The sequence below is a fragment of the Eucyclogobius newberryi genome, unplaced genomic scaffold (genome assembly GCF_026437365.1).
Source record: "Eucyclogobius newberryi isolate DKJ021-1_F unplaced genomic scaffold, fEucNew1.0.hap1 SCAF_1, whole genome shotgun sequence".
NCBI classification, from domain to species: Eukaryota; Metazoa; Chordata; class Actinopteri; order Gobiiformes; family Gobiidae; genus Eucyclogobius; species Eucyclogobius newberryi.
Window position 1 is genome coordinate 32,203,673 of NW_027315723.1, and position 21,919 is coordinate 32,225,591.

A 21,919-nucleotide genomic window follows, 5' to 3' on the forward strand; every position below is an offset into this window, starting at 1 on the left:
GTAGAAAAGCGTAAAGAACTTAAAAGTAAACGTGTGTGGACTCTGTATCATCAAAATATTAAATTGCGATGATATTACTTAATTGTGATAAAGTACAGTGCTGAAAAACGGTGAATGGCGCTAGTTTCCTTCACTCTCCTGGGCAAAAAAGAACTTCAAACCAACAAATCAATATGTAAACACGTTCAATGACAGTAAAAATATAACTAGACTAAAGACTCATCTCAAAATAAGTGTACAGGACAATATTTTAGACATCCAAATTATCCTGGAATTAGAAGTTTTTTTTAACTCATTCCTCCAATGAATACATCCTACATTTATGCATGTAAGGATTTGCTGATAAAACAATATTAACCATTGTCAATAAGACTGTCGTTGATAAAAGTGCCAAACCAAATATAATTAAGCCAAAAAAACAGGGCATGGGCACATTCGCACTTAGAAAATAATGATCCAAATCCTCAGAATGTACAATTACCCACATCCATTTGAAATCTACGCCTTAAAAAATCATTTACCGGATACATTTTGGATCATTTTAAATTTCTTTTGTTTTGAAAAGTACAGGAAAAGAAAAAAATATTTACAAATTATCTTTTTAGCCTGTTCCTTTGTCGAATATTTGAAGAAGGGAGTTTAAGGGAGTTAGTGAGGCCATAGTCAACAGCTTTGTGTATATTTGTTATTACATTTATAATCCAATAACATTTATAATCCAATAATAAGAGATGGTGAGAGTGCTTCTCCACTGGAAAGGTTCAAGATTAAATGTGTCAATCTATAATAAGAATGACTTCCGAGTCAACCCTGTGCTGGAAAAGTACTCACGAAAAGGTTATTGTGCCATGTTGGAACAGAGAATGTAATGAAGCAGTTAAAAGGAGAGAAGAAGCTTTCAGGAAACTTCAGAACTGTATCGCTCAAGAAAATGCAATTAAATGTCGAATGAAAAAGTGCCGAGCAGTGGCCACGAAGGTTGTTAAGGAAGCAAAAAGGGAAAGCTGGAGGGCGTTTGTGGTACTTTAAGCCCTAAAGCTCCAGTCAGACAGGTTTGGTCAAGAATCCACAAAATGTAAGATGCTTCCTCAGAAATTCCAGTTTCTAAGGATGGGTGCAGAGAGGGCGTTTCCAGTAAAGAAAAGGCTGATGTTTGTGTTCTATATATCTATCTGCTATAAACCTTTGTAACAACTGGATGTAGAGGTATTGCAGGAGATTCCCTTTGCTTTTTAATTACATCTGGGAGACCGGATCTGTGCCAAAGACCTGGAAACATGCCATTGTACAGACTGCTTTAACATCAGTATTGTGTAATGGAGGATGGAGAGAATGGAGACTAATAGACTAGTTTATATTTTAGACGTGTTTTACTGTCAGTCATCAAAATGGTTTCAGAATGGGAAGGAATAAAACAGACTCTGCTGCCGTCATAAGAACATAAGACGTGCTATACTAATTAAAGATAAGATAAGATAAGATATTCCTTTATTGTCCACACATGGGGAAATTTCATTGTTGCAACGCAGGTAGATACAGAGGTAGATACAGAGGAAAAGAACAGATCACTTATAGGAAGTTTGAAAAACACTCCAATAGACAAAACCTCCCATTTCCCAACAAGGGATGGAGGGGAAAAAATAATAAAGATAAAAATAAATAAATACCATTGCATGTGATCACGACTAATTGCACATGAATATGTGTCACGACAGTAATTGCACATGAATCACAACAGTAATTGCACATATGACGGAATTGCACATGGTTAGGTCAGTATTGCGAGTGTTCAGTACTAACAGTTTTTGTTATAAAGTCTGACAGCAGCAGAAAGGAAAGACCTACGGAACCTTTCCTTCACACAGCAAGGGTGGATCAGTCTCTCACTGAAGCTGCTCTCCAGAGCGGACAGAGTGTCCTGCAGGGGGTGAGACTCATGGTCCAGCATAGATGTGAATCTAGCCAGGACCCTCCTGTCCCCCACCTCCTGCACCGAGTCCAGAGCACAGCCCAGGATGGAGCTGGACTTCCTCCTCTCCCTCTCTGTGATGCTGCTGCTCCAGCAGGCCACACCGTACAGGAGCTGATGCCACCACAGAGTCATAGAAGGTCTTCAGGAGTGGCCCTGTCACTCCAAAAGACCAGAGTCTCCTCAGGAGGTAGAGCCGACTCTGGCTCTTCCTGTACAGTGCGTCTGTGTTATGAGTCCAGTCCAGTTTGTGGTTCAGATGAACACCCAGGTACTTGTATGAGTCACTCTCTCAATGTCCCGTCCCTGGATGTTCACTGGTGAGGGGGCAGTGGGGTGGCGTCTGCGGAAATCCACCACCATCTCCTTGGTCTTCCCTGCGTTGATGAGGAGGTGGTTCCGCTGACACCAGTCCACAAAGTCCTGCGCCAGTCCTCTGTACTCCGCGTCGTCGTCGTCCGTGATGAGTCCGATGATGGCAGAGTGGTCAGAGAACTTCTGCAGGACACAGCTGTCCGTGTCATGTCTGAAGTCTGCAGTGTAAAGGGTGAAGAGAAAGGGCGCGAGGATAGTGCCCTGGGGCGCCCCCACACTGCAGGTCCGAGTGTCAGACACACAGTCCCGTGCTCTCACAAACTGGGGTCGGTCCGTAAGGTAGTCCAGGATCCACTCTGCCAGGTCGTACTCCACACCAGCCGTCTCCAGTTTGTCCCTCAGGAGAAGCGGCTGGATGGTGTTGAAGGCCAAGAAAGATCGAAGAACAGGATCCTCACAGAGCTGCCAGGCTTTTCTAGGTGAGAGAGAGAGCGGTGCAGCAGGGAGATGACGCCGTCCTCCACTCCGATGCCAGACCGATATGCAAACTGCAGCGGGTCCATGGCTGAGCTCACGGTGGAGGTCCAGGACCAGCCGTGTCTTCAAAGAGGCTGTAGTAGCAGTGTTCATTGATATTGAAGCGGTCTATGACATCAAGTGGATGGAGGGTCTATTGATTAAGTTGTATAATGTTGTGTTCAGTGGCCGGATGTTCCTTGGATTAGAGACTATTTAAGAAACAGATCTTTACAGGTTAGTGTAAAAAAGGAGAGCTTTCTGAAGTTCCAAGGCTTCTGAACGGGACCCCTCAAGGTTCAGTCATCGGTCCTGCTTTATTTAACGTTATGATAAATTATATTTTTCAAGATATCGATGCTGGATTTGGGAGATCGCTGTTTGCAGATGACGGGGCCATTTTGAAGAGAGGTAAGATTACTAACTTCTTAATAACACAGACCCAGGAGGCCAACAAGTGGGGATTTAACATATCAGTATCAAAAAAGTGATGCCATGATATTTTTGTCTGAAGAGAAAAAAGTTCAGTGTTGTCTCTGAAAAAATCCCCTTAGAAAAGTTGAAAGTATTGAATTTTTTAACAATGTGGATGGAATAAAAACGAACATGGCGCAAGCATGTTGAAAAAGTGGTCTCTTTACTTTAGCTTGGCAGGTAGTGACTGGGGAGGAGATGAAAGGTCATCGATGCTCATGATATACAGAACGATGGTCCTTGGATTATGGCAGTTTTGTTCATGACGCGGCTTCCAAAACAAACCCCCAAAATACTTGATAGAGTCCAGACAAGAGCCCCGAGAATCTGCAGCGGTGCTTTGAGGACTGGGGAGGCACCATTATATGTTAGAAGACAAAAGCTTGGGCTCCAGTACTGGGCAAGATTGACTGGATTAAAACACGATTCAGCTGCAAAGTGTCTTCTGAATGATTGTTGGGAATTTGAAGGAAGGAAGGATAAGTGATTCAAAGTGTTGTTGACCGTTTGTGGCAGAATGAGTGGAGTCAGAGGAAAGCACTATTTTAGTATCCAACCTTCAATCAGGGATAAAAGACTTAGCCTACTTGAACGTGATTGGAAAACACTCAAACGGACTTTGCAGCAGCTGTGGACAGCAGGAAACAGCCAAGCATGTGTTATTGTTTTGTAAGGAAAATGCACCTGAGAGGGAGACCTGAGACTCAAAGCTTTTTCAGTTACCACAATGATCTCTGAATCGATTGCTTCTCGCTCTATTGCTCTTTTCTTTCTCTATTGCTCTATTCCTTCTCTTTTGCTCTATTCCTTCTCTATTGCTCTTTTCCTTCTCTATTGCTCTTTTCCTTCTCTATTGCTCTATTCCTTCTCTTTTGCTCTATTCCTTCTCTATTGCTCTTTTCCTTCTCTATTGCTCTTTTCCTTCTCTATTGCTCTTTTCCTTCTCTATTGCTCCTTTCCTTCTCTATTGCTCTATTCCTTCTCTATTGCTCTTTTCCTTCTCTATTGCTCCTTTCCTTCTCTATTGCTCTATTCCTTCTCTATTGCTCTATTCCTTCTCCCTCTGTTCAAGTATTAAAGCGTTAACTAGTAGTAACTGGTCTTACCTGTGGGTGGCAGCATTGCACTTTTCCGCGTACCTGCCGGAAATGATTCAAGAAAAGAAGATAGAAAGAAGAGACACTTCCGCTGCACGTGTAAACTGAGCGAGCTGCCCACGAGCTGCCGCGTTGTTTTTAACAAACCAGAGGAAAAACGACAACAAAATGACGCAGCTGGACCAAATCACGTAAGTTTTGTCCTTTGCTTTAACATGGACAGGAAGTGTTTATAGTCTGCGCTGCACTCAGACCGGAGGCTCGCTCCAGAGCAGCCGGACTGCGCAGGTCTAAACGCACATGTTACTGTTGTGTGTGTTAGGTGTGCTAGTGTTAATGCTTGTGTTGGTGTGGTGGTGATGTTAGTGTGATGTTACGATTGTTGTTGTTGTTGGTGTTGTGGTGTTGGTGTTGTTAAGATTATGGTGGTGGTCGTGGTGGTGGTGTTGTTGTTAAGGTGGTGGTGGTGGTGGTGGTGTTAAGGTGGTGGTGGTGGTGTTAAGGTGGTGGTGTTAAGGTGGTGGTGGTGGTGTTAAGGTGGTGGTGGTGGTGTTAAGGTGGTGGTGGTGGTGTGGTGGTGTTGTTGTTAAGGTGCTGGTGTTAAGGTGCTGGTGGTGGTGTTGTTGTTGTTAAGGTGCTGGTGTTGTTGTTAATGTGCTGGTGGTAGTGTTACTGTAGTGGTAGTGTTACGGTAGTGTTACGGTAGTGTTAAGGTTAATGTGGTGGTAGTGTTAAGGTTAATGTGGTGGTAGTGTTAAGGTTAATGTGGTGGTAGTGTTAAGGTTAATGTGGTGGTAGTGTTAAGGTTAATGTGGTGGTAGTGTTAAGGTTACGGTAGTGGTAGTGTTAAGGTTACGGTAGTGGTAGTGTTACGGTAGTGGTAGTGTTAAGGTTAATGTGGTAGTAGTATTAGTGTTTTCAAACTTGGGGACATCACATTGACTTTAGAGATTATTCCTACATTGACCTTTTTATTTGAATAGATCCATGGCTAAACCATTCTAAGCATTTCCATACAGAACAGTATCAAGAACTAAGTCCCCATGATTACACAGTCCCTCATTTGTCCTAAGTCCCTCAGTCCGCCTCAGGCCATTCAAATGAAGGGTTAGCACTAGTTTCGATGTTGGTTTAGCCTGTGTTTAATTCTGCTTTAGACCGGTTTTGATTCTGGGTTAGTCCTGGTTCAGACCTTGTTACTAGTTAACTTGTTAACTTGTTACTTGTTATTAGTTTAATTCTGATGGGTTATATCCCACAAAAATCTAATCTACAATAATGTATCAGTAATTATGTTATTGTATTAAGTGATTATTGAAACAGTGTTGGGGATATTTCATGTTACATCAGTGGCGTGTTGTGCACCAGAGGCCCTTGGTCACCAAGACATGTTCCTATGTTTGAATTCTGTTCATTGACAATGAACCCTTTCTGATTCTACCCAAAAAAAAATCCGGGTTTGGAACAAATACATGAACAATGATCCTACAGTGCAAAAAAAACCTATTAACATGCCTAACCCTAACGGTCAGACCTAAATTAATCTATATTTAAGTTTTAAACCATGTCATTGATGGATTTAGGACCTGTTTTTTGTCCCATAGGCCAGGCAGGTCCCAGGAAGTAAGTCCACAGAGTACAGCTCAAGGATGAAAGGACTGTTTAAACACGTTATACACCATGTGGATAAATGTAACGAGTGATTCTGGAGCCAAATTGTTAATGCATTTTATTTATTAATTTATAGAAAACAAAATTATTATGTCCATTTGTATAAGGGGATTTGTTTTTATACTTCAATGACATGGTTGTAGACTCAAGGCTTCCATAAAACAGGATTGCCTAAAACAAATCTGTCTTACTCCTAAATATCAAATACTTTGGTGGGATCTATGGTTATCGCAAAAGTAACATTTATTTTATATTTTAGTTCATCTCCACCTTATCTGAGTAACATTATCCTCACTTTATTGATTATCTTACACATTTTATTACTTTCCCATTAATTATCTTTAACGTTTTTGTCTTTATGCTGGTGTGATGTGCATTTGTTTCAACAGGAAACCCAAGACAAAGCGCTCAAAGCGTTTTTTGGAGAGCAGAGCCTCCAAACTGAGTGAAGACTTGAAGAGTGCCATGATTATGAAAGGAGGAAACACCAGTGAGACGGTCACACAGGCTCTGAAAGACATGGTACTGTCCTCTCAGCACTTCTGCTCTTTGACATTGACAGTAACCTCAGATAACACAATCATTTATGAGATATTTGGTATAGTATACATGCGCAAGAGAAATCTGATGTAACTGTTTCATGTCAATAATCTGATGCTCCAGAAATCACATACTGACCAGAGTTTTGAGGTGCATGTAAACTGAGACACTGAAGGTTATCAAGGTTATGGAGCTGTAAATGAACACATTTTGTAATTTGTGTCCTTGCAGTATTCATTAAAGAAGCCCAATGCTGTGCTGTATAAGAAGTAAGTGAAGTCTAATCTTTTCTACGAGCACACAAAGCAGGTGAACACGGCCTAATGCGTGTCTGTTGTTTTGCAGAAAGAACATCACTCGACCTTTTGAGGACTCCACATCACTGGTGAGCAAAAGCACTGCTGATCTACTGCTGGTGCTGGATCTTTGCTAACCATTTTCTATGTTCTGTAGGAGTTTTTCTCCAAGAAGACGGATTGCTCGCTGTTTTTATTCGGGTCGCACAACAAAAAGAGGCCCAACAACCTCATATTCGGTACGACAGCCGTTACTCGGACCTGCATCACTCGACCACATCGTGACATTGTGTTTCTTTTATGCAGGTCGAATGTTTGACTTTCACGTTTTAGACATGGTTGAACTTGGCATTGAGAAGTACGTTCCACTCAAGCAATTTAAGGTATGATTGGCAGAAATCTCCACTGACGCACTAGTAAATGCATGCTTTAGAATGTAATGAAGAGTTTATGTTTCAGACTGAGACGTGTCCAGAAGGCACAAAGCCCATGCTCGTGTTCGCGGGAGAGGCCTTCAACATGGACTCTGAACTCAAACGCCTCAAGAGTTTGCTCATAGGTATGGAGTGCAAAACTACTACTAATGTATACCTATAAAGTATTCAGTTAAATAATGTATACATATGATTGTATTAATTCTAACTACTAAAATTACAAGTTTAAAATTCAAAGTTTGCTACAGTGTGACTAATTTCAAGAGCCTCTTCTTAACCCCAGGAAGAATAACTTTTATTAATGGAAAGACAAATGGCTTTCAATAAATGAATATGACTCAATGCATTAGTGTGGGCTTCAATCTGATCTCACGTAATTGCTTTGTGGTTAAAAAAGGAGGCTGGGGGTCTGTGGATATGACACACCACTGTTTAGTGTTTAGAACAATTTAAAACAATATATATTTTACTTACTGGAAAAGAGTCCTCAAAGTGTTGTGTTAAAAGAAAGCTGAACCCATCAGGGACTAACCCCTGACAAAAGTTGGGAGGCTATTTAAATGAATGGATGCTTATTGCTTCTCTGGTCTCCTTCAGACTTCTTCAGAGGTCCTAAGGTGGAGGGAGTGCGTCTCGCTGGGTTGGAGCATGTGCTACACTTCACTGCTTTAGACGGCAGGATCTTCATGCGCAGCTACAGGTGTGTAACTGTCTCTGAGCTCAGCACCTTCTGGGAGATGTGATGGAGCGGATGTGATGGGAGGAGATGTGATGGAGCCGATATAATAGGGCGAATGTGATGGAGCGGATGTCATAGAGGAGATGTGATGGAGGAGATAAGATAAGATATTCCTTTATTGTCCCACATGGGGAAATTTCATTGGTGCAACGCAGGAAGATACAGGGGTAGATACAGAAGAACAGATCACTTATAGGAAGTCTGAAAAACACTTTCAGTAGAAGATCTCCTATAAATAAAAAAAAAAAAAAAAAACTCCCATAGACAAATAAATAAATACATAAATACCATTGCATGTGATCACGACAGTAATTGCACATGAATATGTGTCATGACAGCACATAGATTGCACATGAATTTCACAGTAATTGCACATAAGACAGAATTGCACAAGGTTAGGTCAGTATTGCGAGTGTTCAGTACTAACAGTGTTTGTTATAAAGTCTGACAGCAGCAGGAAGGAAAGACCTGCGAAACCTTTCCTTCACACAGCGAGGGTGGATCAGTCTCTCACTGAAGCTGCTCTCCAGAGCGGACAGAGTGTCCTGCAGGGGGTGACACTCATGGTCCAGCATAGATGTGAATCTAGCCAGGACCCTCCTGTCCCCCACCTCCTGCACCGAGTCCAGAGCACAGCCCAGGACGGAGCTGGACTTCTTGATGACTCGGTCCAGCCTCTTCCTCTCTGTGATGCTGCTGCTCCAGCAGGCCACACCGTACAGGAGCTGATGCCACCACAGAGTCATAGAAGGTCTTCAGAAGTGGCCCTGTCACTCCAAAAGACCAGAGTCTCCTCAGGAGGTAGAGCCGACTCTGGCTCTTCCTGTACAGTGCGTCTGTGTTATGAGTCCAGTCCAGTTTGTGGTTCAGATGAACACCCAGGTACTTGTATGAGTCACTCTCTCAATGTCCCGTCCCTGGTTGTTCACTGGTGAGGGGGCAGTGGGGTGGCGTCTGCGGAAATCCACCACCATCTCCTTGGTCTTCCCCGCGTTGATGAGGAGGTGGTTCCGCTGACACCAGTCCACAAAGTCCTGCGCCAGTCCTCTGTACTCCGCGTCATCGTCGTCCGTGATGAGTCCGATGATGGCAGAGTGGTCAGAGAACTTCTGCAGGACACAGCTGTCCGTGTCGTGTCTGAAGTCTGCAGTGTAGAGGGTGAAGAGAAAGGGCGCGAGGATAGTGCCCTGGGGCGCCCCCACACTGCAGGTCCAAGTGTCAGACACACAGTCCCGTGCTCTCACAAACTGGGGTCGGTCTGTGAGGTAGTCCAGGATCCACTCTGCCAGGTCGTACTCCACACCAGCCGTCTCCAGTTTGTCCCTCAGGAGCAGCGGCTGGATGGTGTTGAAGGCCAAGAAAGATCGAAGAACAGGATCCTCACAGAGCTGCCAGGCTTTTCCAGGTGAGAGAGAGAGCGGTGCAGCAGGGAGATGACGGTGTCCTCCACTCCGATGCCAGACCGATATGCAAACTGCAGTGGGTCCATGGCTGAGCTCACGGTGGAGCGGAGGTGGTCCAGGACTAGCCGCTCCAGTGTCTTCATCAGGTGGGACGTGAGAGCCACTGGCCTGAAGCTGTTGAGGTCTTTGGGGCGCGGTGTCTTAGGCACAGGTACCAGACAGGAGGTCTTCCAGACCTGTGGTACCACCCTCAGCTTCAGGCTCATGTTGAAGACATGCTCCATAACTCCACACAGCTCATCTGCGCAGGACTTAAGGAGCCTGGGGCTGATGCCGTCAGGTCCTGCTGCCTTCCTCACTTTAATCCTCTTCAGCTCACTCCTCACCTGTGCTGCTGTGACAGTCAGTGGTTGGCAGGGGGACTGTGTGCTGGGGGGATGGGTGAGTCCAGGCGAAGTGGGGAGCTGATGGTCCGGGGCAGATAAGCGAAGAGGAACAGATGCAGGGCATTGTCCAGCTGTGGAAGAGGGAGCATGCAGCTGTGCAGGGGGAGGGGCGGGTGACCGATCAAACCTCAAGAAGTGAGCATTTAAATCATTCACCCACTGTACATCCCCCTCTGTCTGGGCAGGGGGGATTTTGAAGCCCGAGATGGTTTTCAGGCTCCTCCACACTCCCTGAATGTTCTTCTGCTGCAGCTGCTCCTCCATCCTCCTGTTGTAGCCGGCCTCAGCCTGCCTGCTCTTCCTCCTCAGCTCCTTCTGCACAGTCCTCAGCTCCTCCTTGTTCCCTGACCTGAAGGCTCTCTTCTTCTCCTTCAGCAGAGCCTTCAGTTCACGGTTAATCCATGGCTTGTTGTTTGGAAAACACCGCCGCACCTTCCGGGAGGGAACAATGTTCTCAAAACAGAAGTTGATGTAGTCCGTGATGCACTCTGTGATGGTGTTGATGTCCTCCCCATGTGGGTCATAAAGCTCAGTCCAGACAGTGGTGCTGAAGCAGTCCCTCAGAGCCTCTTCGCTCTCAGCAGACCACATCCTCACCTCACGGGACACCACTGGCTGCCTGCGCACAATGGGTTCATACACAGGCCTCAGATGTACAAGATTGTGGTCCGAGCTGCCCAGGGGAGGGAGGGGGGAAGAGAAATAAGCCTCCTTGATGTGATGGAGCGGATGTAATAGGGCGGATGTGACGGAGCAGATGTGACTGTTTGTGTGCAGGTCTATGCTGAAAAAGTCAGGCTGTAGGACACCAAGGATCGAACTGGAAGAAATGGGCCCGTCCTTTGACTTTGTCATGAGGCGAACACATCTGGCCTCAGAGCAGCTCTACCATTTATCTCTTAGACGACCCAAAGCGCTGAAGGTAAGTGGACATTAAAGGTTTACAATGTAAAGGCTCTGCCACTTGCTTGTGTTCATGAAGGTATTATTACTTCACCTGGAATCAGGTAATCAGGTACATGCAAGTGGACCATCAGAAGACATTTTTATAAAAAAATAAACTCAAATTAAATCACACAAGAATGGAATACTATAAATCAGTCTTTAATATGCTGGTAAAATGGAGTACATTTACATTTTAATTGTACATGAATACGTATGGCATTAAAATGCATTTACAGGTGTTTTTATGGCTGGAAAAAACAAAATGGAAAACATGTATTCATCCTGTGACTCGACCCTACTTCGCCTTTGTTGTTGTAGTTGACCTTCTTCTTTGGTGTCATATATGGCGGTTGGTATGCAAGTGTTGCATCGCTAGACAAGTTGAGACTCTATTCTTCAGAAGCGCAGGAGTTCAAAGCCCAAGAGTTCAAAGCACATGAGGTCCTCCCCTTCCCCCTCCCCCAACGACCGCCACAATGAGCCCCCGGAACCTGACCGCAAACGGGGAGCCCGACTGCCCGAACGGGGAACGCCCTGACTCTCCTGCAGCGCGCTTTGATTCCCACGCAGCGCGCCTTGATCCCCACGCAGAGCGCCTTGATTCCCGCGCAGCGCTCCTTGATTCCCGCGCAGCGCGCCTTGATTCCCACGCAGCGCGCCTTGATTCCCACGCAGCGCGCCTTGATTCCCACGCAGCGCGCCTTGATTCCCACGCAGCGCGCCTTGATTCCCACGCATCCACGCGTTTTCTATCTCTGCCCACTCTGAACTTTTAGTTCCAAGGTATTTCCCTGCAGCCTTAGCGATGATCCTGGTCTTTTCAGATATCTTATGCGTTTGACCAGTACAGGTAATAACTTCCAACATAAAGAGTAGAAAATCCCTCCTCTTCATAACCAAGATATCCTCAGCACTCTCGGAGGCTCCATCCTTGGAGGCCCCACTCTTGGAGACCTCCTTCTGGCTGTGAGCAGTGCTGGCATCCCTCACTGTATCCACTTTCACCTCTCTATCTGACTCTTTCTTGACTGCTTCCGCATAGTATATGCCTTGAGAGTCCTTAACTTTCTCCACCTCAGCAGCCCTTTTGCTAAACCTGCATCCGCTGTAGGCAGAGCTATGGTCTTCCCCCCAGTTACAGCACTTCAGTTTAGCGCCTTCGTCACACTTCCCATACTCGTGATCTCCAGCACATTTATCACATCTTTGCTTCCCTCTGCAGAGTGCTGCAACATGCCCAAAGCGCTGGCACTTGAAGCAGCGCAGGGGCGATGGAACATATGGCCTTACATCATAGATCATGCATCCAATGAACACCGTACTAGGCAGGCATTTACCTTCCAGTTCTATCATTACCGACAGGCTGTCACATCTTTCTCCAAACCGGGTCGTCTTCAGCCGCCTAGCATCCACAACCTTAGCTCCAGTTAAATATTCCTTTACTTCATCCACTGTCACCGTAGGAACTGTGATAACTCCTCTGACTGTGTTTCTTTCAGCATCAGACACAAGAATATTCTTTCCACCCAGACTTTTAATCTCAATCGCTTTCCTTTGCTGAGCCGCGTCTTTGCACACGACCAGCAGCGAGCCATCTCTAAGGACACTCGCTTCCTTGATCTCTCCCACAGCCTCATGTAGGCTCCTTGTCAAGGCCAACGGGTCCCACTTCCTAAAGAACTCATTTTCCTGCTCAAGCTTCATGATCACCTTACACCCTTTGCGCTCACTCACGATATTAGCAGCTTCATCCTGCTTCTCACTGCCAGAACCTTCCGACACAGATGAGCTAAAGGACATTTTACGTTTCCGGGTACCAACAGCCACAAATGTTCCTCCCCGCTGTAGATCGCTTACTGTACGCCGCATCCGCTGAATTGTAATTCTGATTCTGCTTCTTCTGCTTCTGCTGCTGCCGCTTCTGCTGCTGCTGTTGTTGCTTCTGCTGCTGTTGTTGTTGTTGCTGCTGCTGCTTCTGCTGCTGTTGCTGCTTCTGCTGCTGTTGCTGCTTCTGCTGCTGTTGCTGCTTCTGCTGTTGCTGCTTCTGCTGTTGCTGCTTCTGCTGTTGCTTCTGTTGCTTCTGCTGCTGCTGTTGCTTCTGCTGCTGCTGTTTGCTGCTGCTGCTGCCTCTGCTTCTGTTGTTGTTGCTGCTTCTGCTGCTGCTGTTGTTGCTTCTGCTGCTGCTGCTTCTGCTGCTGCTGCTGCTTCTGCTGCTGCTGTTGCTTCTGCTGCTGCTTCTGCTGCTTCTGCTGTTGTTGTTGCTGCTGCTTTTGCTGCTGCTGCTGCCTCTGCTTCTTCTGCTTTTGCTGCTGCTGCTGCCTCTGCTTCTTCTGCTTTTGCTGCTGCCTCTGCTTCTTCTGCTGCTTCTGTTTTCCAAGCGTTACATTACCGCCAGACTTTATTCTTTAGACTTTATTCTTTAGTTCAAAGCCCATGAGTTCAAAGCCCATGAGTTCAAAGCCCATGAGTTCAAAGCCCATGAGTTCAAAGCCCATGAGTTCAAAGCCCATGAGTTCAAAGCCCATGAGATCTTCTTCTTGTTCTTCTTGTTCTTCTTGTTCTTGTTCTTCTTCTTGTTCTTGTTCTTGTTCTTCTTCTTGTTCTTGTTCTTCTTGTTCTTGTTCTTCTTCTTGTTCTTGTTCTTCTTCTTGTTCTTGTTCTTCTTCTTGTTCTTCTTCTTGTTCTTCTTCTTCTTCTTCTTCTTGTTCTTCTTCTTGTTCTTCTTCTTGTTCTTGTTAGGCCCGAGCGCCACAAGCTGGCGAGAGGCCTATTAATCTCGTAAGGCCGTGCGAAGCACGGCTGCGAAAGTGCGCACGTAGTGCGGACGAAATCGAGCGCGAAGCGCTCGCCCACTTCCAAACACTCACTAACGCACTCATGCACGCCCCGTGCATACTAATTAGTAGTAGGAAAATGGAACATTACCGTTGTAAACGGGCGAAGCCCGTGCAAAAGTGCGCACTAAACAAGCACTTTACATTGAGATGACGACCGCCATATAAAGCACTCATTTGCGCTAAGTACCTCACGAATACGTTCCCCATCTCTTGCATGTTCCGTGCATATAAGCATGTAATGCAAAAAATGAACATTATTACTGTATAGAGGGCCAAAAACACAAAGTGGGCGGAGCCCACTCAAAATTAACGAAAGTACCCGTCAGTGACCAGGGACCCACACCATGAGGTAGGAAAGCGCGAGCGCTTTCCGAAAATGTATAGTTTATGACATTTGAAAAATGGGAAACATTGTTTTCGCATCGGAATATTATTCTTTCTTCTTCTTCTTCTTCTTCTTCCTCTTCTTCCTCTTCTTCCTCCTCTTCTTCCTCTTCTTCCTCTTCTTCCTCCTCTTCCTCGGGACCAACCCCCCTATTTTTCACCCAGTGAACATTGACGAAAAGTCACAAAAATGTTCACACCTCTAAAAATCGTGCCTCTCTACATTCTGGCTATTTCCCTTTTCTAAAATAAAAAAATTGGCGCGTCAGCGCCCCCAAATGTACCAAAAATGCATTGAGAGATGGGCAATGACCCAAAAAAAATCTGATCGTAGAATCATGAAATTTGGCGCAGAGGTAGATGGTGACAAGAGAAGTAAAAAATATTATTACGGCAACGCCGTCCGCCCAACCAAATGTCGGCCATATTGCTTCAAAAATGGCTAAACATGACTTCGGAGTTTTTCCAAACGTCGTACTTTTACGAACTCCTCCCAGGGCGTTGGCCCTAAAAAGCTGAAATTTGGTGAAAATGCTACTGAGGAGTGGGACATCAAAAGTTATCCAAATTACATTGATACCTCTCACGGTCTCTGTGCGGCGAAGCCGCAAACTGTAGCTAGAATTTCAGAAATCTCCCATATTTAAAATTTCTGCCGTTTGCGCAGATAAAGTCCGAATTGCGTCAAATTAGAATCAGTTGTTAAACTCTTTGCCTTAAACCTACTCGAAGTGAAATAAATTCATTTGGCGCCACAGCGCCCCCTACAGATTTTATATGGAGGTTAAATGTTTAGTTTTGCGAAATTATATGAAATTTGACACACAACTCAATTTTAGCATCCCCATCAAAAAAGTCAATGAGACCCATGTCATAATTGTTATGGCGTTGCCGTAACGATGACCGAAACCTTTCATGTTATTCCAATGGGGAAACCGCCAGAACATGTTTACACTTTAGACTTTCACAAACTCCTCCCAGGGCGTCAGCCCTATTAACCTGAAATTTGGTGAGACTCATCTTCAGGACCATCAAAAGTTATCCACATTTTCATTCAAAGAGTCACGGTGTCTGTGCGGCAAAGCCGCACATTTTGCCAAGAATTCAAAATAAAATTGCTTTTTGATGGTAAAACAAAGGGGAGAAGATGTGACAGCGTCACAGATTCAGCAGTAGGCGTAATAAAAGGACAATTGGGGCGCGTTAGCGCCCCCTCTTGCGGCGTGGCGGCGGTGTGGCGAGGGCCGATCATTGCCGCTTGCGGCTATATTTCTTGTTCTTCTTGTTCTTGTTCTTGTTCTTCTTCTTCTTCTTGTTCTTGTTCTTCTTGTTCTTCTTCTTCTTGTTCTTCTTTGCTGTTGACATTAAATGTTATAGGTAAAGAGTTATGTTTAAACATGTTGGTGTTTATTATAAGTCTTAAAACTCATTAAGTCTAAACTCAAAATGATCATCTGAACATTGATCATTTATAAACGACCAAACATGAGCAGCACATTAGTGAGTGAGTTTTACTCTTGAGCCTGTTTATTTCTGACAGTAAAATACAGTAGTAAGTGATTTAAAGTTTGCCTGTTCACTCACTTAAAGGCGCAATGGGCGATTTTTCGGCGATTTGAGAACTCAGGCAGAAGTGCGCATTCCCCCGTGTGGACTGATACAACACACACGTGCGTTTGTTTATTAGCGCGATGGATCGCATCGCGTCTCCCGTAGATTTCCGTCTACTTCTGAGTCAGCTCGAACAGTCTTTCTCTGTCTTCATTTTGCCCCGTACACTGAGGGAACTATATTATGATAGATCAATGCGCTTAGACACGTGGAAACTTGGGGACGAGCCACACGCGGCTGCAGGTGAGCGGTAGGTGCGTTTTATGATTGATACGTGGCAGGACTAATCGGCAGTCCACGCCACGAGGAAATGAGACTCAGATTTGGGCCAAAAAAAAATCGTCCATTCAACCTTTAATTCCTCTCTGTCTGTATGTTTTACCCATCGGGTACATCCAGTGCAAGTGCAGTCCTGTTACTCCAACTCCGATGCACTGTGAGCCGTATCTGACGCAGACTAGTTTAGTGTTAGTTTATTGAGACCGGGACAGAGCTCCTTAACAGGAGAGATGCTTTGTACCAGGCTGTAGCTCGAGTGCTAATTTCCACCTGTCGTCCCTGTGTAGGCCGACGTTAGTAAGTCCCACTGAGATGTAGCATCTCTTTTTCGTGGAAGGAGCCTATTGTACAAGTTTTTAGTGGTGGAGGAAACCTACACAGGCAGAACATGCAAACTCCACACAGAAAGACCCGCACCACCCGGGAATAGATCCCAGGAGCTTCTTGTATGAACCCGTCCCAAGTTACAATTATGTAACGATGTGTTGAGGGTCTCGGTATTTGTCGTGTTTACCTCTTGTTCTTTGCACAATTGGGGAAATGTTTGATGTTTTTATTGTAGTAAAATTAAGTTTGAGCTGTAGATGGTTGAATTAGTAACTTCATTGACGTATTATAGTTACAAATTTACATTCAAGTGTTCCATTCTGCTTTTTATTTATTGCAGCTCATGTTTTTTAACGTAAATGTAAGAATGTCATTACCCCTTATTTGAAATGACTTTATTACACTGTACACTTTCCATCATTGTTTTGGGTGGTCCATGTAGAGAAAACGACATTATCAAAAGCTAAACTAAACCGGCTGCGTTTTTTTTTTTTTTTTTCTTCTCATTTCAGCTTAGGAAAAAGAAGAATATTTCACGTGACGCCTTTGGCACCAAGTTCGGCCGAGTGCACATGCAGAAGCAGGATCTGACCAAACTTCAGACGCGGAAGATGAAGGGTCTGAGGAAAAGGAGGAGCGACGTAGCAGCAGCAGCAGCAGACCAGGCCGCTGCCCCAGACCAGGCCGTGGCACCAGACCAGGCCACGTCCCCTAAAGTCCTTAAAGAGAGCTGACGACCAACTGCTCCCGAGCCCACAATTCACACGGCATATTCTGGATGACAATAAACCAAATTCAAACTCTTAGCAATAGTAATTGTTTCTATTCTACTGCTGTTCCCTAAGACCACCATCTTCAGGAGATCTAACACTCTCACAGGGTCTGACCAGGGTACTACCAGGCTTTGGAGTTGTGAGATGATTAAAAACGCATGTATACATACAGTTTGATGTGAGTAAATGTATGAGAGAATATCACAATTCTTGTTCTTGACATATACAAATTAGCATATTGAGTGCATTATTGTTTATAATGAAACTTAAAAATGACAAATAAATAGACTAATCTGTCACATCTAATCTGTGTAATGTGATATTTCTCCAATTCTGGTCCATTGTGCAATAGTTTAATCTGAGACACAGTGTTCCGTTCCTGGAGCCTAAATTAATTGCTTTAATATCTTCTGAATATTGTTATTGAGACAATGCATAATTAGGCCCGAGCCCCAGCAGGGCGGAGGGCCTATTGCTCCCGCAACGCTGCCGAAGGCAGCGTTGCAACTGTCTGTGCCCGCATGTTTGGTACCCCGTCGCCCCTGGCAAGTACAGTGAACTAGCCCATGCCGAAGGCATGGATCATGCATACTTACTCCTGCTATGACAGAAATAGTCAACAATTAGTGAATGGGCTACGCCCATTCACTAATTGTTGACAACAGCAGCGCGAAGCGCTGCATTCCTCCAAAAACCCTCCTGGCATCGTCCCGTACGCGAGAATCTATGCCGCAGGCATGGGCCATGCTTGTATCTGCTCAAATCAATGGAAGTCTATGGGGAGTGGGCGGGGCATCCCGACGGAATAGGGAGTGACGAGCGCGTAAGCGCTCGTAATGATGATTCCACCCCATGGCAGCATCGGGAAGGCTTAGAGCTTTCAAACGATGTATAATTTGTTGTTATAGTGGAAACGGCTATATTGTTTTTGCTAAAAATATTATTATTTTTAGGCCCGAGCGCCACAAGCTGGCGAGAGGCCTATTAATCTCGTAAGGCCGTGCGAAGCACGGCTGCGAAAGTGCGCACGTAGTGCGCACGAAATCGAGCGCGAAGCGCTCGCCCACTTCCAAACACTCACTAACGCACTCCTTCACTCATGCACGCCCCGTGCATACTAATTAGTTGTAGGAAAATGGAACATTACCGTTGTAAACGGGCGAAGCCCGTGCAAAAGTGCGCACTAAACGAGCACTTTACATTGAGATGACGACCGCGAAGCGGTCGTCATCCCCATATAAAGCACTCATTTGCGCTAAGTAGCTCACGAATACGTTCCCCATCTCTTGCATGTTCCGTGCATATAAGCATGTAATGCAAAAATTGAACATTATTACTGTATAGAGGGCCAAAAACACAAAGTGGGCGGAGCCCACTCAAAATTAACGAAAGTACCCGTCAGTGACCAGGGACCCACACCATGAGGTAGGAAAGCGCGAGCGCTTTCCGAAAATGTATAGTTTATGATATTTGAAAAATGGGAAACATTGTTTTCGCATCGGAATATTATTCTTTCTTCTTCTTCTTCTTCTTCTTCTTCTCGGGACCAACCCCCCTATTTTTCACCCAGTGAACATTGACGAAAAGTCACAAAAATGTTCACACCTCTAAAAATCGTGCCTCTCTACATTCTGGCTATTTCTCTTTTCTAAAATAAAAAAAATTGGCGCGTCAGCGCCCCCAAATGTACCAAAAATGCATTGAGAGATGGGAAATGACCCAAAAAAAATCTGATCGTAGAATCATGAAATTTGGCGCAGAGGTAGATGGTGACAAGAGAAGTAAAAAATATTATTACGGCAACGCCGTCCGCCCAACCAAATGTCGGCCATATTGCTTCAAAAATGGCTAAACATGACTTCGGAGTTTTTCCAAACGTCGTACTTTTACGAACTCCTCCCAGGGCGTTGGCCCTAAAAAGCTGAAATTTGGTGAAAATGCTACTGAGGAGTGGGACATCAAAAGTTATCCAAATTACATTGATACCTCTCACGGTCTCTGTGCGGCGAAGCCGCAAACTGTAGCTAGAATTTCAGAAATCTCCCATATTTAAAATTTCTGCCGTTTGCGCAGATAAAGTCCGAATTGCGTCAAATTAGAATCAGTTGTTAAACTCTTTGCCTTAAACCTACTCGAAGTGAAATAAATTCATTTGGCGCCACAGCGCCCCCTACAGATTTTATATGGAGGTTAAATGTTTAGTTTTGCGAAATTATATGAAATTTGACACACAACTCAATTTTAGCATCCCCATCAAAAAAGTCAATGAGACCCATGTCATAATTGTTATGGCGTTGCCGTAACGATGACCGAAACCTTCCATGTTATTCCAATGGGGAAATCGCCAGAACATGTTTACACTTTAGACTTTCACAAACTCCTCCCAGGGCGTCAGCCCTATTAACCTGAAATTTGGTGAGACTCATCTTCAGGACCATCAAAAGTTATCCACATTTTCATTCAAAGAGTCACGGTGTCTGTGCGGCAAAGCCGCACATTTTGCCAAGAATTCAAAATAAAATTGCTTTTTGATGGTAAAACAAAGGGGAGAAGATGTGACAGCGTCACAGATTCAGCAGTAGGCGTAATAAAAGGACAATTGGGGCGCGTTAGCGCCCCCTCCTCTTGCGGCGTGGCGGCGGTGTGGCGGCGGCGTGGCGAGGGCCGATCATTGCCGCTTGCGGCTATATTTTTTATTGTTCTTCTTCAGCGCTTTGAACTCTAATTTGACCCCCTGAACATGCTCAAAAACTCACCAAACTTTGCCCAAAATTCAGAATCGGCGAAAAATTTTATTTTTTCTGGGCCATTTTTTTTTTCGTTAAAAAATGGCGCGACAGCGCCACAGACAAAAGTCAAAATACATTGCGCCTATGGGAGACGCCCCGAGGTCAACTTTGGCGTAAAGCTACGAAATTCGGAACACGCATTAGGACCAAATTTGAATCAGGTGTTAAACTTTCTAGTTTGGACCAGTTTATGATGACAAAATTGAAATGGCGACGATAGCGCCCCCTACAGAGTGACCTTTAAATTAACATTGAAGGTCAAAAATTAGTTTTACCAAAATGTTCTAAACTTTACCCAAAATTCTATTTGGCCATCCCGATCAAAAAAGCCAATGAGACAAATGCCTTAATTTTTACGGCGTAGTCGTAGCGATGACAGAAACCTCCCATGTTATCCCTATGGGAAAACCGCAAAATCTCTCAAATTACCACATTTTTATGTTTTACACTTTAACAAACTCCTCCTAGTGCGTTTTGCCCACCAACTTCTAAATTGGTGTACGTCCTCTAGACAAGTGGAGCATCTAAAGTTATCCAAATTTTAAGGATAACTTTTACGGTCTCTGTGCGACGGAGCCGCAAACGTTTCCCTGAATTCTGACTATTTGGCCTTCAGAGTGGCCTATAAACAATAGAGTTTTTCCAAATGACATGATATTTTGAACAAAATTCTAATTTGCCATCCTGATCATAAAAGTATGAGAGCCAAAGTCATATTTTGTACGGCGTAACCGTAGCGATGACAGAAACATCCCATGTTATCCTTATGGGAAAATTGCAGAATCGCTCAAATCACCACATTTTTACGCTTCACACTTTAACAAACTCCTCCTAGGGCGATTGTCCGATCAAACTCATATTTGGGGAAAATCATCTACACAAGCGGGGCATCAAAACTTAGTCATATTTTGATTTTAAGTGCTACGGTCTCTGTGCTGTGGAGCTGCAAATATACTGTCACAAATGGGAAAACGCCAAATCTTTGAAATGTTCACATTTATGCTTCACACTTTAACAAACTCCTCCGTGGGCAATAGCTCGATCAAGCTTTACTTTGGGAATATGATCTACACAAGCGCGGCATCAAAAGTTATCCATATTTTTATTCCAAGTGCTACGGTCTCTGTGTGGCGGAGCAGCACATTTGACTGACACTTGTGTTGATTTGCACTGGATTGGCCATGTTCAATGTGTCCCCGTCTGTCAAGTTCTTTTTTAATTCAACACACAATAAGGGCGCCATCTTTATCAAGTCGAAAGCGCAGAGTCGGAAGGCCGGCGGCCCGCGAGGGCCGTTGGATGCCGCTTGCGGCTTTAATTATATTTGTTTTTGTCAGTATTGGCCACTCATAGAACACTTTGTGATCATGGTCCCTCTGATTTGTGTTTAGTTCACATGGCATTTAATGAGAAGTCCCTGTGTGATCTACAAAACTGTGTTTGGTTCCAGATAGTGGATTCATCTAATTTTTCTCCTACACAACAGTGATATTATCCATTATATCTGTATTAGAAATAACCTTTTAAACAGAAGACATCCCAAACAAGGGTTTAAAGTGATATTTAGGCCTTTTTGTGGTTAATTTTACTGAATGACCCTCAATAAGACATTTTATAGCCACCTTTTGTGAAAATATTCTTGGAGAGATGATGCAAAAAATATCGAAATATTCATTTTTGTCCATGTTGCTCTCCCCTAATTAAAAAAAAAAGTAATTCTAATAAACCAAACGGAACTCGTGTAGATATATTACAACAAACTGTCAGGTAATAACGGTTTTAAACGATAGAAATGTAACTCGTTAACGGTCCATTGACGCAACTAGTTCAGTAACAGTAACGCACCTAGTAGTTATCCAGCCAATCAAATCCATGGCCACGCCTCTTCCATCTATATTTATACGTTGCCACAGCTGTTTTTTTCTCTTCTCCTTTTTTTCTTCTTTCTTTTTCTGACACTGTCATAAAGTCTGAACAGCTCAAAGTAGCGGACTTCTCCCCGCGCGCGCTTCTCTCGAGGTGCAGACTATTTATTATTAAAGAATATACACTTTAATAATAACTTTGGGCCCCG

The 21,919-nt window shown here is 44.4% G+C and overlaps 1 protein-coding gene across 1 annotated transcript; it reads left to right on the forward strand.

Moving 5' to 3' along the window:
• Positions 1–4,524: 4,524 nt before the first annotated feature.
• Positions 4,525–17,089, forward strand: rpf2 (ribosome production factor 2 homolog). Its single transcript, XM_072444348.1, has 11 exons — positions 4,525–4,562; positions 6,432–6,564; positions 6,814–6,851; positions 6,928–6,967; positions 7,036–7,117; positions 7,185–7,261; positions 7,338–7,437; positions 7,910–8,012; positions 10,678–10,822; positions 16,796–16,924; positions 16,967–17,089. The coding sequence occupies exons 1-11, from the start codon at positions 4,540–4,542 to the stop codon at positions 17,015–17,017; spliced, it is 921 nt and encodes a 306-aa protein (XP_072300449.1). The 5' UTR covers positions 4,525–4,539; the 3' UTR covers positions 17,018–17,089.
• The last annotated feature ends 4,830 nt before the right edge of the window (positions 17,090–21,919 follow it).